The following is an 18,932-nucleotide window of genomic DNA, read 5'->3' as shown; positions in this document are numbered from 1 at the left end:
GCCTACAGTCCACGGTCGGATTTGACATCGTTTTCAAATACGCTCGGTGTTTGATTGGCAATGTCTGGCACATGGGTACACTAACAAATATGTCCAAAAAGTGCACCCCCACCCCCCACCCCCCACACACATCAATCCAGACAGACAACAGCAAACACGAGAAAGCCAACGAATGGTGTGTTATGATCCGCTTTAGCACTCCGATCCTCCTTTTTAATGGCTTCGAAGAAGGTCTGGCTCTATATTGTCCTTGGCAAACCCAGCCTACATCTAGCTACTACCGGTGGGTCACATACTCAAGTTTATCCGGGGAAATGGTGGTGGATATCGGGGGGGGGGTCCAAAGTGTGGCTCTTCCTCAATTCGTCTCCAGGGATCTAATAGTGAAAAAGGGGGGATACGTCTGCATCTTTTAAGTTTCGTCAAGAAGACTCCCCTCCCCGCTAATCCGTCGCCGCTAACTGGCCGCTACTGCAGGTTGCAGGTGGCGCAGCAGGCCTCGCTTCTGTCCGGCAGTGGTGAGAAGTCCATCTGCCGGACGATCTCCGTGAAGAGCTCGTCCACCATGGTCTTGCTCTTGGCCGAGGTCTCCATGAAAGGGCAGCCCCAGTCCTCGGCCAACGCCTGGCCCTCGCTGGGGGACACCTCCCTCTCTCCCTCCAGGTCCACCTTGTTCCCCACCAGCACCACCGGCACCTGCTGGTACCTGGCAGACAGACGGGGGATGAGACAGAGGCAAAACATCAGAGATGATACTGTACAGAGGCTCATTTGGCTCTAAATGAAATAAAACGCAGAGAAACACCGTGTAAAAACACAATTTATAGGTCACCTCCTACAGACAAGCAGGTCTGTGTCTTTTCCTAAATAGGAACCCGTTTCTATCAAATCCACATTGTACTGATGGTGTTGAATCTGCATTTGGTGCACGATGAATCACATGGACTGACTCAAAATGTCTGAGACGAATTGAGGAGGGGGCTCAAGTCCTCCGAGCCACAAATGTAGTTTTTCGAGCTAAACATCGGGCTCACACGTTCACAGCACAATTTCCTTTGCATCACATCACATGCCACACACACACACACACACACACACACACACACACACACACACACACACACACAAAGTGTATGGAGGCAGCACGTAAGAAGCCAATGCACAGCAAGAAAGAAATAAGCCTTGTTCACTGCAAAAATCGGAGTATATGCCAGCAGCACATCACCTTTTAAACGACTGAATTTATCAGTGTTACTCCAGAACAGTGAAAGCAGCAGTGCAAACACACGGGGGTTAATTCAGTATTGAACTGCTAAGGGTATAAGGATAAAGGAAACGCCAGACTATTGGCTACAGTGACTGTGCGTTTTCACAATTTAATGGGCATATCCCTCCCTGAAGAAAGTAATAACGCTCCCCCTAATGGACCCCTAATCCCGGGTAATAAATAAATAAACAAGCATTTAGAGAGGATGCATGGGGAGGTATTACATAAAATAGTACACATCCTCCGTCAGGGCTGGGTGCATTCAAGAAAACTCCAGGTTGTGTTCGGGCAGAAGTTTGCAGAAAACGACTCTCATGCTCCTTTTACACATGCACACTTTTTCATGCAGACCACTTCCATTATAGCTGCTAATTGCATAGCATGAGGTATCCAGCTGCAGCACTGACTGGACCTAAACAACAGACAGACACGTGCTGTGGCACTGTCCCGGTCTCTGGGTTTTCATGAGACTGAGGTGCTTTGACCTAAGCTGACTCTAAAGCTGCTATTCTCCATACCCGAGCTTCATCTGTCCAGGGTTCAGCTCTCAAAGTTGTACGTTTTTCACATAGCAACACTCTTAAAAGTGTTTTCTTTTTTGTTTGTTTTTAAATCAACTTATGTGACGCCACCTGCCAGGTCAGCCTTGTTTGTCCGTCCTCCTCCCCTCAGGAGAACGAGGTGGCGATTGATGATGCAATTCAAACAGTGATGCGATTGGCTGGGCTGAAGACAGCGTCTTATGTCTTTATATGGTTCTATGCAAAGAAGTACACAGAGACGGACACAGACGGAGGGACCACTGGGGAGAGTCACAGGGAGGACAGACAGGTGTAAAGGTGAGTAGGGAAGTACATTTCACTTGTGCACATGTGACTGGTAGGACTGCTGACCATCTTTCCTGTCTAGTAAATTAGAAGTCAGAATTTTAAAAATAGGGGAAAAAGGGGCGTCCGGGTAGTGTAGCGGTCTATTCCATTGGCTACCAACACGGGGATCGCCGGTTCGAATCCCCGTGTTACCTCCGGCTTGGTCTGCGGTTGGGAAGCTGCACTAGCACCTCCTCTGGTCGGTCAGGGCGCCTGTTCGGGGTGGGGGAACCGGGGGGAATAGCATGATCCTCTCACGCGCTACTTCCCCCTGGTGAAACTCCTCACTGTCAGGTGAAAAGAAGCGGCTGGCGGCTCCACATGTATCGGAGGAGGCATGTGGTAGTCTGCAGCCCTCCCGGGATTGGCAGAGGGGGTGGAGCAGCGACCGGGACGGCTCGGAAAAGTGGGGTAATTGCTCAGATACAATTGGGGAGAAAAGGGGGGGGTAGTAAAAAAGAATGCCATTCCTGTACATACCCCCCCCCAACAACTGTAGAGGAGTGTGTGTGAACCCACTGTAAAAACAATATAGTGTGTACAATATAGTATAGTGTGTGTGTGTGTGTGTGTGTGTGTGTGTGTGATGGAGTGTGCAGTAAAAGATAAACACAAATACGCACAGTTACACACTAGCGCCAGCTCTCAGGAGAGACTCCCATCAGTGCTTGGGTGCTTCATCTCAGCAGGCGGTCTTCAAAGCAGCGCCTTCTGAGCGCTGCACTGATTCGCCTCCCTAAACGTGACCCACAATGCCGCGCTGTGTGCCATTCATCATCAAGGCCGCATCGGCGATGGCGTGCAAGCTACCCCTCCCAACGCCTCGAGATGCTGCGTCCATTTAAACGGCCAGCTTCCCACTTTACATCTTCCTATCATGCACCAAGCATGTGCCGCCCCCCCGTAGCGTTCGATTCCAAACCTCTCTCCCCCCTCCGAGGCATCAATACAAGGAAACCAAGCTAGGGAGAGTAATGGAAGAGGTTATTGAATAATTGAGTAAAGCTAATGCGGTGCTCTCACAAGGGGACGCCAGCGATGCCCTCGTGCGTCGGGAACAACTATTTTCTACTTCCCACCCAGCTCCAGCACGAGCGTCATCTCAGGCGTGCGAGGCCTTTCTGGATTTTCCGACAACTAGCAACCGCACACACACGACATTAACGCCAGAGATTAACAATTCATAATGCCTTTATGTGAGAAGCACCGTGTGAGGGCTTCCCACCCGTCTCCGGGTCCCCACGACACACAGGTCAGTGTTTTACAGGCAACGGACTGAACGTTTTCTCTCCACATCTGGCTTCTCTTCTTCTCCTCTCGGCGGTCACGAGTGAGGAAGGGCGGCCTCGCTTTATATTTCATCTTCTCTTTCGGAAACAACACCCATCACATTTACTCTCTGACACAATAACAAATGATTCGGGGGGGGGGGGCCCACAGAGGGCCGCAGCTTCTCGCCACAGGTAATGGAAATTTTCAGGACACCATGACAAGAATCACCTAATAGCTATCAGCCACCGCTGAGTGCATGCTGAGCCCGGGTTATTGATCCACTGGTGGTATTGAGTAATGGGCTCTTATCTACTAACGAGGGAGCTGACAGGTTGCGGGGCCCCGCGCTCGGCCGGGAGAAGGGCTGAGCCGCGGGGGAAAAGGGCCGGCAAACTCACACGGCGCGACTACCGAGCGCCAAAGAAAGCTGGAGACGGGCTGGAAGACCCGACAAGAGGAGGGTTGTGGGGTGCGAGAGGGCCTGGACATAAAATAAAACTGCACAGGATACAGGTTTGACCCCTGCGCTGCCCTGCTGAAGTGCCATTGAGCCAACAAAAAAAAATCATCACCAGCTCGCGCTCCTGAGTAGATGACCTTGTACTTTGCCCTTCCAATGTATATGTGTGTGTGTGTGTGTGTGTGTGTGTGTGTGTGTGTGTGTGTGTGTGTGTGAGATTAACTCAGTAAACACCAACAGGCTTTAGATTAACAGCATTCACAGTGTAATGGGGTTTGTTTAAGTCTATCTGGCTCACCAGACGGGTGGGGTTGATTAAATATGACACTATATAACTGTTGGTGATTGGAAAGTGTTCGAAAGTCAATTCGTCATCCTTTTCTGCAACTGACGACCCACCCCTCGCTGCATACCCCCCGCCGTGGCAATTCCCACGCGTTTGTGAGCTAAAACAAACACCGCTGATGACTTGCAGCAATTATTTTTATACCCCGGCCCCGCACGGTCAGCCATAAATGTGTTTCAGCTTAAAATATTAAGTGTTTCCCCCCAAAAAAAAAAAAAACTATCGAGTCAGCAGCGGGAAATAATTACTGATACAGCTCTTGACCGTGATGTGTAACGTGATTAGGCGACGTGCTTGCTAAAGCTCAAAAAAGAGTTTACAAATCCTACTTATCCTCCAGGATTCCCCATTTTCTTGCAAATGCGAGATGCAGCTTGAAGTCACTGCCTTGACGCCTTGGCACTGGGCCTGAAGGTACTGCAGTCTAACACACACACATACACACACACACACACAAATCATCTGACCTCAGCAGGACAAGAAACTCCCATGGCCCGCATGTTTGGAAACAGTTTTGAGTCTAGCGGGTGCGAAATGGGGGGGGGGGGCAAAAGAAAAGCAGAATGCAGACAGATGCAATGTGACAAGCGTTGCAGGGAGAAACTCTATATATAACCACAAAGACACAAGGGGAGCCCAGCATCTGGGGGGGGGGTGGCTTTATATTAAAGACTCTTGTGTTGTTGTTTTTTGTGCAATATATCAAACAGCTTGAATCGTTGCAGAAAAAAATGCAGGCTAGCAGTAACCGTCCCAACGCAGCGCCCGGAACGGCTGCCCCATGCTGCACGACGCCATGCGTTATAGCGTGCGGTTGGGGGCAGTGCTATAACGCCCCCACGTGTCAAGTGACAGGACATATTCTCTTGTGACTCACCGCCATCGCACCAACCGACAGGACGTGTTTTCTAACATGAATACTTGACTGTTAAGTTTGCGAACAGCCAGGCTTACGTTATCTACCCCGACTGTTTTAAACCACCCGCAACGACCACGGATAACTAGACCTGCTGGCCCGTGGCTAGCGGGTCGGACCCTTTAGTCGACTGGCTAACGTAGTCGCCCCGGGTTCGCGTCCCGGCTGCGACCCGCAATTCGTTAGTGACTCTGGTGTCAGAAGTGGGATGGCGAGACCGTGAGGCCACCGGAAGCGTGTGCGCCCAGAGGCGTGAGGGAGCTGGTACGCTGACTTCCGGTCCCGAAGGACACAGAAACACACGGTGAGGGTGTGTGTGGTTATTTCTCTGGACGCACACGAACACAACAGGTCTTTCGGGGGACAGGAGAAAATATAATCAAACTCTCCCTTATCTTCTACGGTAACCTCACGCTATAACGTTATGCTGGTTTCGGTCCGTCACTTAAACAGGTCCGACGCGCTACTGGAGAACGAGGAAAGTTCTGCACGCACACACACATTTGGAACCTTTCTAACGGGTAGTGTAACGACCACTGATAACTAGCCTCGCTAGCCCTTGGCTAACGGGTCGGACCCTTTAGTCAACTGGCTAACGTAGTCCCCCGTGGTGCAGGAGACCCGGGTTCGCGTCCCGGCTGCGGCGGTTCCCCCCCCTGCCCCCCCGAAATCGCTACACACTTGACGTTACCGCAGACTCATTCGACTCCTGTACACCTGAGAGAGCATTTTCGCACTGACATTACTGGTATGGAGGTGGTGACGTAGGTACGAAACAACCGTTTAGATAGTTGATGCAGATAATTATGAGGTGTGTCAAATATGTCTTGCATAAAAGCCACCATCGAGGATGTAATTACTGTTATCAATCGTTCATCGTCAATTTCATCATTAAGTCCATCACGAGTGGTTATCAAACCGAATGAAACATTCTCTCCTCAATAGCGTACATTTAGATTGAACATCGGAGGATAAAAAGTAAGAGAGAGCGCGTCCAACATACTCACTCGTCCAGCCGGCGTTAAATTAATTCCCTGTGCGTTTCTTCACGCCGTCAGCAGGCTGCTTTGGGAAGACGTCCCGCGTGGGGAGTAGCTCCTGCAGAGTAACGTTAGCACCACGTTTTTCAAAATGGCGGCGAACTGCCGATTCCCCGGACGGACGAAGCGCTACATGTGCGCATGCCCCCCCCTCAAACAAACAAACAAAAACCAAACGAAAACAGAAGGAAGGGGGGGGGTTATGGTACGGCGCACCCCAACACGGCGATGCCGTCACGGGGGGGGGTGTGGGGGGTGGGGTGGTAGAACAGTTTTGTTGAGTGGAGTCGTTGCATTCATCCTTCCTCTTGGAGACCCCATGCTAATAAAGCCTCGGGTCCTTCTTGCCAAGGAGGTGTGACAGGCGTGTCCGCTTATAAAGGGAATCTGGCACTGACACATTTATGTATTTATTGCGGAACAACACACATACATCTTTATAATTAGGGACGGCATGATTTTGTGCGACTTTCTAAAAAAAAAGAAAAACGTGTAGGTGAGCTCAAACCCCAAGTGTCAAACACACTGAACACCTTTAAATGACTTATAGTTGGGCGTCCGGGTAGCGTAGCGGTCTATTTCGTTGCCTACCAAGACGGGGATCACCAGTTCGAATCCCCGTGTTACCTCCGGGTTGGTCGGGCGTCCCTGCAGACACAATTGGCCATGTCCGCGGGTGGGAAGCCGGATGTGGGTATGTGTCCTGGTCGCTGCACTAGCGCCTCCTTTGGTCGGTCTGTCGGTGGAGCGGTTGTTCGGGGGGGGGTAATAGCGTGATCCTCCCACGCGCTACGTCCCCCTGGTGAAACTCCTCACTGTCAGGTGAAAAGAAGCGGCTGGCGACTCCACATGTATGGGAGGAGGCATGTGGTAGTCTGCAGCCCTCCCTGGATCGGCAAAAGGGGTGGGGGAGCCGGTAATTGGGGAGAAAAGGAGGGGGACTTGTGTATTGTGAAAGTGTCCTTTCTTTGTGGATGATTCCTTTTGGGAAAAGGAGTATAACACATGTACCTGCTTAGGTTAACATTTCTTGGAAGATGCTCACAAAGCACAAACGCATACAAACACACATACACAACCGCTGTTTATAACCCACAAGAGGGTGGTCTACGCTCTCTCCTGTGCCCGTGGCTACGGCAGCCTTATTATGTCTACCTGCTGTGCTAAAGTATCAACAGCAGTGTTCACTTACCCTTGTTTTCACAAACCTCACAACACCCCCGAACACATGCATACGAGACCACATGCATGAACACACACACACACACACACACACACACACACACACACACACACACACACACACACCCTAATTATCTAGGAACAACCAGCCTATTGCCAACGTCTGCAGAGGCTCTTATACGCACCACATCTGTTCTTAATTAACGGTAGTATCACTGCATTGTGACAGCCAGGGTATACAGTATGTATGTGTGTATCTACTTGTCCGCTGAGCCAGGTATGTAAGTCTTATAACTAAATATATGTCACCAGTATTTGCAGTCCCCAAGAGACATGCTCCAGTAAGGCACCAAGGCCTCCACGGTTGTGTCTTGAGGGTGCACGCATCTGGGCTACACGAAGGAGAAAGAAAGGAAACAAAATAATCCACCATGAACATTCCTGTGATAAACAGATGAAGAAGAGGAGGCCTGCACTGCAGATGGGGGAGGCCTTTGGAGTTTTTCTTCTTTCTTTTCTTTCTTTTTTTTGTTCTACGATGGAATGTCTTTGCCATCTTTAATGGCACAGAGTTCAGCGTATGAAAAGTGATATCTCATTATTATCATTATTTTGTTATTGTTATCGTTGTTTGTAGTCGTGGTGATAGCAGTGGTAGTAGTAGTAGTAGTAGTTGCAGTATGTTTTGTATTTGAAATTATAATCGTCATTATCAGTATTGGGTTACATGGTGTGCGCTGTTACCGAACAACAAGAGGGTCCAAAAAACTAAATTCAAATCCTTTCAGGCTCTGATTCTAAGTCCATCTCTCTCAGCTGTGAACAGACTCTGCTTAGTCCAGATTGTGATACTCTATCAACCAACCTCCTGGCCCTTACTCGCTATCTCTTGAAGAATTTGGAGAATTTATCTCAGGTCTTGTTTCTCCTCCTGATGAGATTCTAATTCTTGGTGATTTCAATATTCATCAGAATAAGGCTGCTGATCCTCTAACTGAAGCCTTTTTGACACTTACTGATACTTTTGGGTTCGCTCAGTTTGTCCAAGAGTCGGCTCATTGCCATGGTAACACCCTTGATTTCCCTGGATTCCACATCTGACGGGATGCGGAAGCGTGGCAGGCTAAGCTAACTGCTAGCCCATGCGGACCGGCAGTTTTGTAGTTGGATGTGTTTTTGTCTTTGTGTTGCACTGCTGTGGTCTGGGGGAAATTATATTTTGTTCCATTCCATGTGCACAGGTGCATGGAATGAAATGACAAATAGATGTTCTTGACTGATTTGATTTTAACTAAAGGGATAGTTGTTTCTGATCTAACTGTCTTGCCAACCACATCTGCTGTGTCAGATCATTGTCTCATTAAATTTGAACCATCACCGGCCTGTTCTGTTAATGCCGGCACAGATGTAGTTGCCACTCGCCACATTGGTCCTTCCACTGTAGCTGCATTTGGCCAGCAGCTGCCTGAAGTCTTGGCTCCTTTCACTGTAGTGACTGACTCATGAAAATTTCCCTCGCGACTTACATGTGGCCCTCTCTAGTCTCCTGGATTCAGTTGAACCTCTCACTACTAGAGCTAGGAGACTAAAGAGGCCTACACCCTGGTTTAACGATGAGACACATGCTCTTACGCAGGCCTACAGGAGGCTGGAACGCAGATGCCAAAAATCAAAATTGGAAGTTTTTTTTACCTATCTTGGCATGAGTCTTTACTGAAATACAAGCGTGCTTTATCTGATCTGAAAACAGCGTATCTATCTCGCTTAATCAATATTAATAAACATTCCTTGACTTCTCTTTAACACTGTAGCTAAATTTACTAAATAGCAGCCTGTTTTTAGCTGTTCCCCATTCACGGCCCATGAGTTTCTACACTTTTTTTTGCATAAATTTGACGAGATTAGAAACAAAATTAGCTATTCAACTCCAGCTACTTCTACAGATCCTGTCTTACCAAATTCACATCTATACAATGGGCCACAGATAGTCCCTGTTATTACAGCTTTTGAGACTGTCTCTTGATTTTTTTACAAAGCTCGTGTCAGCTTCTAAACCAACTACTTGCCTACTTGACCCCTTAACAGCAAAACCTTTTAAAGCCTTCTGGCCTTTTCTGTGCCCTACAGTTGTAAACATTGTTAATTTATCACTTAATATTGGCATGGGTCCCAGCAGTTTTAAGACAGCTGTGGTCAAACCTCTATTTAAGAAACTGCACCTTAATCTAGGATCTCTTAATAACTTGATCAGTCTCTTATCTTACATTCTTTTCTAACGTACTAGAGAGAGTTGTGTATCAACAACTTTCGACCCATATAGAAGAAAACCATCTACTATATAATCCTTTTCAATTGACTTTCAGGGCCTGTCATGCTACTGAAACTATTCTAACCAGAATATTAAATGATCTTCCACTTGCTGTGGACTCTTGATTCCACTTCTGTGCTCCTATAACTGGACCTCAGTGCAGCCTTTGATACCATTGATCAATGTATACTGTTAAACAGAATAAATTGTAATTTTGGTGTGCCTGGTTTAGCTCTCTTTTGGCTCAAGTCCTACTTATCTGGAAGAACACACAGTGTCTGTTATAATAATATTACATCAAAAGTCTTTGATGTTGAATATGGCGTACCTCAGGGCTCGGTTCTTGGCCCTCCACTTTTCTCTCTTTATATTTCGCCTCTTGGCCAAATTATACACAGTCATGGAATAAATTTCCATTGCTATGCCGATGATACTCAGCTTTATGTGCCTGTAAGGGCTGATGATTGTACTCATATGACTAATTTAGAGACCTGCTTGGCTGCTGTGAAAAATTGGATGTCTCTAAATTTCCTGCTTTAAAATTTGGATAAAACTGAGATGCAGGTCATCGGCCCTGCTAGACACAGACACCAATTTGATAAAGTAACAGTACTGTGATCTCATGAAGTATGGCAGCCAAAAATCTTGGTGTTACATTTGATCCCAGCCTTTCCTTTGATAGGTACATTAAAGAAATCACCAAGACTACCCTTTTTCACTTATATCACATAGCTAAAATTCAGTCTTTCCTCTCCATAGCGGATGCAGAGACTCTAATACATGAATTTGTTCCACCCAGACTTGATTACTGTAATGTTCTGTTTTCAGGTCTGCCACATACTAGTAGTAAAAGTCTTCAGATGGTTCGAAATGCTGCAGCTAGTATTCCAACTAAAACTAGAAAATTTGACCATATTACACCAATTCTTGCCTCCTTTCATTGGCTTCATATCCATGTTTGATCAGACTTCAAGGTGCTTCTTCTGACTGCCATCCATCCATCCACTATCCAAACCACTTATCCTTACCCAGGGTCGCGGGGATGCTGGAGCCTATCCCAGCAGTCATTGAGCGGCAAGCGGGGAGACACCCTGGACAGGCTGCCAGTCCATCACAGTCCATTACATTGTCCTGACTTATAAAATCCTAAATGGGCTTGTCCCATCTTACCTGTCTGATCTCCTTCAATCGTACATTCTATCTTGAGCTCTTCACTCTCAAAATACAGGGCTGCTGTGTGTACCCAAAATTAAAAATAAGTCAGCTGTTGGCAGGGGCTTTTCCTATCAGGCCCTGTTCTTTTGGAATAACCTGCCTGCTGCCGCCAGACAATCAGTCTGTTGAGTAATTTAAATCTAAACTTAAAACTCATCTTTTTGCCTTAACTTACAATTAGTTGACTATATAATTGAGCACTTCACAACCTGTACTGCATGGCGGGTCAGTTTCTGTCTCAATGAATTTACCAAGAACTGTTCTGCCGACGAGATTATAAAGTATAGATTATTGATTATTGCAAACTGTACTCTTCTTTAAGGCGTCTTTTCTCTCTCTCTGAATGATGTCTTCTCCTGTCTCTTCTTCCGTGTGTGAATGGTGTGATGTGAGTCTCCCCTGTGTGCATGTGTAGTCTGTCCTCCTGCCAGGTTTCTATGGTGATGGTGGTCGCCACCTGGCCACTGCTTGGCATGCTCCTCATCACATCTTTTATACATCTTATAAATCCACATACTTTCATTATCCTGTTTCAATGTTATATCCTTCTCTCACTCTGATGTGTGACTCGTGTTTTTTTTTCTTGTCTCCTCTCCCGTGTATGTGAATGGTGCGATGGGAGTCTGTCCTCCTGCAAGGTCTACATGGTGATGCTGGTTGCGTGGCTCGGGTCCTGAGCTCTTCCGGTGACAACTGGACACTGCTTGGCATCCTCCTCATCATATTCCTCATATATCTTATAATTCCATTATAATTCTGCTATCCTCTTTCAATGTTGTATTGTGCAAATTGTGTGAACACAACACCCATTGCATGTCTGTCCATCTTGGGAGAGAGATCCCTCCTTTGTTGCTCTCCCTGAGGTTTCTCCCTATTCTTTTCTCCCTGTTAAAGGTTTTTTTAGGGAGTTTTTCCTTATCCGATGCAAGGGTCTGAGGACAGGATGTTGTCTTGGCGTAAAGCCCACTGAGGTAATTTGTAATTTGTGATATTGGGCTACACGAATAAAATTGACTTGACCCGAATTGACTGCCTGTGTTCGAGCTCAGCCTCATCTTCCCTGTGTTCACACCGGGGTTTTTTTCTCATCCCACCATCCACAGAGATGCTTGTTAGGTGAATCAGAGCCTCTGAATTAATCATCAGTATTAATGGTGGGGGGTTGTGTGTACTGACCTTGTTTAGGGTGACTCCCTGCCTTCTGTCCATTGCATACCTGTTAGCTGTTAAGGTGGCAATAATAATATATTTAAAAAATGTCTATATAGTGATTATTGTCACCTTTTCAGACTAAAAAGATGGCATTACATGTAGGTGCCAGTTGCCTCTGCAGATATTTCAGAGATTGACAGCCTTGTGGTGGGGTAGGTGATAGGAGGACTCGCTGTTTGAACCACTAAACCAAAGAACTTGGAGGATCATAGCGATGTTTCTGACAAGTCAAACCCAGTTACAATCAAGAGTTGGTTTTGTGTTGACTGAGATACAACCTTTGCAGATAAAGCGTTCATAACTCGGCTGTTCGGTTGTGTCACGCCCCCTGGTGGATATGATATGATTTACCATTCAGTTAGCCATGAATCTCAAGGTTTCATCATTTCAGGCCACACAACGTCTGATGTAAACTATCCCTTACACACCGTCTGCGTCACATTCACTCTCAAAGCCGACCGGAAGTGTATATTAGTCTACACCATCCTGTGTCACCATGTTGGACTGTACCTAGTTCACATTTCATCCAGTTACCCTTACAACTAGCCTTGCTATGGCTAATCAGCTGACATTGCTAATCTGAACGCAAATGTGCAAAATGGTGTGTAGTTGTACAAAGGAAATAATGTACAAACCCCGTATTCCTCACCAGGCAGGGTCAGAAAGGCATGGCTTGCTGGGCTAATGAAACACAAGTCCATGAGGGTGAGCGGACGGACGGAGGGGTTTCTGGACGTAACTTGATACGCACAACTTGAAACTTTTCACCCGTTTGCTGGTGGGTGCGGGTCAAAGTTTGTCGACAGTTGTGTGCATGTCGTTGACATTTATCCATGGTAAATCTCGCAGGCATCGCCAAAAATATGTCATTGTCAACAGCGCACGCCAACAAACAGGAAACTGGTATGACCGCTGCGGTAGAAACCGGAAGCCGGTGGGCTACAGCTGCGCACAGAGTCGATTGAAGGGGGGGGGGGGGCAAACGAGGCTCCAAAACGGCGTCTAATGTGAGGACTGTGACGCTTGGGTGAGTGCAGACGGGTCACCAAACCAGTTCAGCGGAAGTTCACTTGGGTGTGGTCGGTCTGCGCGCCATTATACTGCTACTAAAACCGCAGAGGCATGCTTTCAAGTCGTCTCCTCACATCTAGCTTACCCCCAACGTCTTTGTCGCCCCTAAAAGAAAAAAAAGCCCCAGGGGTCAGGAAGTTGCCTTGGCCCTCTGGGATACGTAGTTTTCGGCCCCCGCCCCGCCAGTCAGCAGAGCCGCTATTAGACACAGCATCGGCGCAGCGTGCAGAGCCCCCCGCCGCCCCCCGCGTCGACACGGCCGTAAACTTGCACATCCAAGCGGAGAGATCAGCAGATTACGAGGAGGGCTACACCCAGATGTTTGTCTGCACGGTCAGCGACTGACATGGCTTTATTTGCTCTTTACTGTGAGACGCTGGGGCTGAAGGGTTCTCTGCAGACTTGGAGGTGTTTGCCCGTGGGCAGACAAAACTACACAATCAAACAACACGGAGTACGTTATATGCATATGAGCACAGTTTGTCGAAGGTGTTGGTGCACATTGGCAGAAGGCTTTGCTACTCAGATCAATATGAGTGCTGATATTCACCGATTATACAAAGCAGGAAGAGAGCGAGCACGTTAATAAACTCCCCCCCCCTTTTTTCCCCCAGTTGTATCCGGCCAATTACCCCACTCTTCCGAGTCCACTCCCCTCTGCCGAGCCGGGGAGGGCTGCAGACTACCACATGCCTCCTCCGAAACACGTGGAGTAGGGCTGCGCATTGGCGAGAATCTGGCGATACAATACGATACGTAGTATCGCGATACAGGGCTCACGCGGCGATATATCGCGATACTGTAAGAAAGGCAATATATCGCGGTTTCATAGGCCTGTGTTCTTTGTGCTTACGCTACTTCCTGTCTCGGTTTACGTTGTTGCGTTGGAGTGGAAGAGTCAAATGGCTGAAGATAGATGACAACACTGTTATCTAGCGGTCGTGGGGTTACACACAACACAAAATGTTTGTCACCAACCTTTGCATGTAAACAATTAAAAATCGATACGGTGGTTTTGCGAGTCGATACAGTGTCACAAAAGATAATATCGCGATACTCGAGTGTAACGATATTTTCTTACACCCCTAATGTGGAGTCGCCAGCCGCTTCTTTTCACCTGACAGTGAGGAGTTTCGCCAGGGGGACGTGGCGCGTGGGAGGATCACGCTATTTCCCCCCAGTCCCTCAAAACAGGCGCCCTGAATGACCAATCAGAGGAGGTGCTAGTGCAGCGACCAGGACACACACACACATCCGGCGACACGGCCTATTTTGTCTGTAGGGACGCCCGACCAAGCCGGAGGTAACACGGGGACTCGAACCGGTGATTCCCGTGTTGGTAGGCAACGGAATAGACTGCCACGCCACTCAAAAGACACCTTAGTTTGAAGATCGGTGTGTGTGTTAGCAACATAAAGTTAGCATTAGCAAGCTAGCCTGTCGACCTGAGGTATCATTGTTTTTATTCTGCATTCATTTCTTTGCGAGGGCCGACATGCGAGAACGAAAAATGCACATTTAAATTAACTGCATGGGGGGTTATCGGGGGGGGGGGTTTGCCACTGATGATACTTTGATATCTGATCTTCTATTTTGTTCTGTAAAGGTGTTTGCTCCCAGCCTCTCCCCCCTCGGGTCAGCAGTAGCCTCCATCAGCTTCCACCATTGTGTCTCTTAAAGGGGATTTTGAAGTCTGCGAACCAGAAGACCGGAACGCAGCAAAACACACGTATAAAATTCAAAGACCGGAAGTGAAATGGTGTCGGGTAGCGCCTCAAACCCGAAGGGGATGGCGACTTCCCCAAGGCGACGATGCACTTTGTTATGTTTTTCAAAAAGAGCGGATGACATCCCCTTTAGATCCCCCCCCCCCCCTCAGATGGAGACTGTCAAACAAAAACAACTCAGCGCCGTAAAGGGGTGATGAAAAGTACAACCGCAACAAAGCAGACGTTTTGGTTTGCCTCAGATCGGATCTAAAGTCTGACCGTGTCTACTGGACTCTGCTAAGTCCAGCTAAATTGATTCATTTGCCGCAATGGAAGTTTTGCAGCCGACATGCCCTCGGGGTGGAAGGGCCTCACCAAAGTGCACAACAACCACAGCTAGGGTCCTGATACAAGCAACCCCCCCCCTCCGCCCCGCCCCGGTTGTCAACGCAGACCAAACCCGGGATTCAAACTGGCAAACCCGGTCAGCTGCCCCCCAGGCGGCTGTTGGGCGGCACCGTCGAGGTGATGTGAGGCCCTGTCTGGTCCGAGGCGGGGGGAAACCTCATCAAGGCGACGTGGCTGCCTGCCACCCGCGTGCTGGCGCAGCACCGCAACCTTTACGACCCGCCTTTACTGCCCTTACTTTTCCCATGCTCCTCCGCCAGGAGCCCGGCGGAGCATTAGAGGTTTATAGGACTGACTAATGGAGGCCGATGATGTCTTTTTGGCCTACAACCCAACACAATCCCATTAAGCTCCGGCGAGTGGGCATCACGCACGCACACGCACGCACACACACACACACACAGACACACACACACCCCGTATCTCAGTGCGGTGTGATGCTGGCTCAGCGAGAACTTCCTGAGGGAGAGCGGGCGGCCTCCTGAAGACAGCTAATGGAGAGTATGGTTCTCATCTCATCAAGGATAGATAGCAAAAGCATATGGTGTGCGTGTGTGCGTGTGTGTGCGTGTGCGTGTTTCTCTACATGTGTCCAGCCGGGGCCAAGAAGGAAGTCCGGAGCGATCCATAAATAAACACGACTATTTGCTGACTGCGGATCAGGCTTTCCACAACACGCAACGTACAGTTTCATGTTCAAAGATGCACAGGCGTCACCTGGCTGTGCCTCGGCCTCGGGGGACGACAGGCTTCGGCACGCTTTGGTTTTAACGATGCGCCGCCTCACAGGGCCCGGCAGCCGAGACAAACGCCGAAGAGAAACGTCGGCGCCTTTCCACAACAAAACAACGTCGGTTCGGAAGGAAGTGGTTAAAAGTTTAATTTGCACCTACCAACACCGGGATCGCCGGTTTGAATCCCTGTGTTACCTCCGGCTTGGTCGGGCGTCCCTACAGACACAACTGGATGTGGGTATGTATCCCGGTCGCTGCACTAGCGCCTCCTCTGGCCGGTCGGGGCGCCTGTTCAGGGGGGAGGGGGAACTGGGGGGGGGGGGGGTAGCGTGATCCTCCCACGCGCTAGTCCCCCTGGCGAAACTCCTCACTGTCAGGTGAAAAGAAGCGGCCGGCGACTCCACATGTATCAGAGGAGGCATGTGGTAGTCTGCAGCCCCTCCCCCGGATCTGCAGGGGGCGGTGGAGCAGCGACTTGGAAAACAGGGTATTTGGCCAAGTACAATTGGGGAGAAAAGGGAGGAAAATGCCCCCCCCCCAAAAAAAAAGTTTAATCTGGGATAGAATTTATGGCTATAATTCTTAAACGGGTGCGACCTTTGACCTCTACCGGCGGTCGCTCCCAATCCACTAACATAACCCATCTACGTAACGCCGCTGCTTGAGAAGCCATTGAGACGAGTCCTGCTATGACCCCCATTCACCCCCCCCGTCACATTCCCACATTCATTAGTCCACCGACCTCAAAGCCGCCATCTCATTTGTCAAAATGTCAACTCGCCTCCCATCAAAGCGGACGGACACCAAATCAAGAGCGTTGCCGCCGCCGGGCAGCACGTTGTCCACACACAGGCCAGGCTGCTGTCACTCGCCCAGCGGGCCGACTCCACCAGGGAGACGCCTCAGCGCTGCTCCATGTGGGTTTCTTCTTCTTCTTCTTCTTGTTTTCTTGTCAGATAACTCCGCGAGATGAGCTCACTGGCTCTGTTGAGTAATGGAACGGGCGGGATCAAAGCCGGCGAGGCCCGGTGACGTGAGACGGGGAACATCAAAATAACCGGCGAGAGTTCAGCGGGTTGATCAATGACAGGTGAGCCGCAGCTGGGGCTCTTATGAGGAACATGTGAGCTGGATTCACGTAACGACACCGCTCCGCGTGAAGCACCGGGACACAGAGACAGAGGGGAGGGGGGGGGGGCGGGAGAGAGGGAGACAGACAGACAGACAGACAGACAGACAGACAGACAGACAGACAGACAGAGAGAGACAGAAAGAGAGACAAAGACAGACAGGCAGACAGAGAGAAATACAGACAGATACAGACAGACAGACAGAAAGAGAGAGACAAACAGACACACACAGAGACAGAGGGGAGGGGGGGCGGGAGAGAGACAGACAGACAGACAGAAAGAGAGAGAGACAGAAAGAGAGACAAAGACAGACAGGCAGACAGAGAGAGAGAAATACAGACAGATACAGACAGACAGACAGACAGACAGAAAGAGAGAGACAAACAGACACACACAGAGACAGACAGACAGTAAACAGACAGACAGAAAGAGAGAGGGACAGAGAGAGAGAGAGACAGAGAGAGAGGGACAGAGAGAGAGGGACAGAGAGAGAGGGACAGAGAGAGAGAGACAGAGAGTGAGACAGAGAAAGAGAGAGAGACACACACACAGACAGAGACAGACGGACAGAGACAGACAGAAAGACAGAGACAGAGAGAGGGGGGCAGAGTGAGAGTGAGAGAAAGAGAGAGTGAGAGAGACAGTCAGACAGTGAGACAGAGAGACAGAGAGAGTGAGAGAGACAGAGACAGAGAGTGAGAGACAGAGTGAGAGACAGACAGAGGGGGGGGGGCAGATGTATCCTATATGTGCTTTGCGCTGTGACATGGTTTGATCCGGGTGTGCAACTGTGGAGCAGGGCGCACCGGGCCAAACCTCAGCCGTACACGGGTTACGTCCGCGCCGCACCGCGTAATAACAAACTGGTCTCCGTCCATCTGCATCGCTTTTATAAGAGTCCAACTGGTCGAGAGGCGAATTATGCAGTTAGAGGCCTAACCGCGACGTCCCGGATCCGAATCCAGAGCCCCGCTGCTGCACGTCAGCCCGTCTCTCCGCACTGTCCTGTCTATCAGCTGCCAGGGTAACCCCAAAACGAGTTCCCTCACAAATCCTAAATGTTGACACAAGACACGCAGAGCTGACTCAGAACACGCACACGCACACGCACACACGTTTTTCTGTACTTGTGAGGACCCTCACTGACAACATTCATCCCCGAGCCCCCCCTAAATCCGAACTAGTCCCACACCCAAGTCCTGACCCTGAAATAGACCCCCAAAGAAGTGAGGACCGGCCAAAATGTCCTCGCTCCTAGGGGTGAAAAGTCAAATTGGTCCTTACACACACACACACGCACACACACACGCACACACACACACACATTCTCTCCACGAGGGATCGGTACTTATCCCAAACCCAAACCCAGCTCCACCGACACACCTTTTGACCCGGATGATCTGGTCCCTCATGGGTTTGATGTCCTGAAAACTTTGCTGGTTGACCAGGCTGTAGACCAGGATGAAGCCCTGGCCGTTCCTGATGTACAGGTCCCGCATGGAGGCGAACTGCTCGGTGCCGGCGGTGTCCAGGATCTCCAGCACCGACGGCGACGAGTCCACCTCGATCTCCTTCCGGTAGAAGTCCTCGATGGTCGGGTCGTACTTCTCGATGAAGGTGCCGGTGACGAACTGCACCGTCAGGGCCGACTTGCCCACCCCGCCGCTGCCCAGCACCACCACCTTGTACTCACGCATGGCGCACCACCACCAGACTGCGCACGTAGGGAGAGTCTGCAGACGCGGCCGGGGAAGAAAAGCGCATCACCTCTGGTGCACGTCTGAACTACCGTA

At 49.5% G+C, this 18,932-nt stretch overlaps 1 protein-coding gene across 3 annotated transcripts; it reads right to left on the bottom strand.

The window, feature by feature from the left end:
* Nucleotides 1-468: 468 nt before the first annotated feature.
* LOC130131822 (ras-related protein Rap-2a-like) lies at nt 469-18,836 on the bottom strand. Of its 3 annotated transcripts, none has more exons than XM_056301599.1 (3): nt 18,702-18,836; nt 18,523-18,650; nt 469-706 (listed from the first exon to the last, which is right to left on the bottom strand). In XM_056301599.1, exons 1-3 carry the CDS (start codon nt 18,834-18,836, stop codon nt 469-471), a joined length of 501 nt encoding a protein of 166 aa, XP_056157574.1. The 3 variants fall into 3 exon arrangements, with proteins under 3 accessions (XP_056157574.1, XP_056157575.1, XP_056157573.1); XM_056301600.1 differs by having other exon boundaries at nt 18,777-18,836; XM_056301598.1 differs by having other exon boundaries at nt 18,523-18,836.
* Nucleotides 18,837-18,932: the final 96 nt, after the last annotated feature.

Source organism: Lampris incognitus, chromosome 21, assembly GCF_029633865.1.
Source record: "Lampris incognitus isolate fLamInc1 chromosome 21, fLamInc1.hap2, whole genome shotgun sequence".
NCBI lineage: Eukaryota > Metazoa > Chordata > Actinopteri > Lampriformes > Lampridae > Lampris > Lampris incognitus.
The sequence above is the reverse complement of the archived record's forward strand: the minus strand, read 5'-3'. Positions and strand labels throughout refer to the sequence as shown.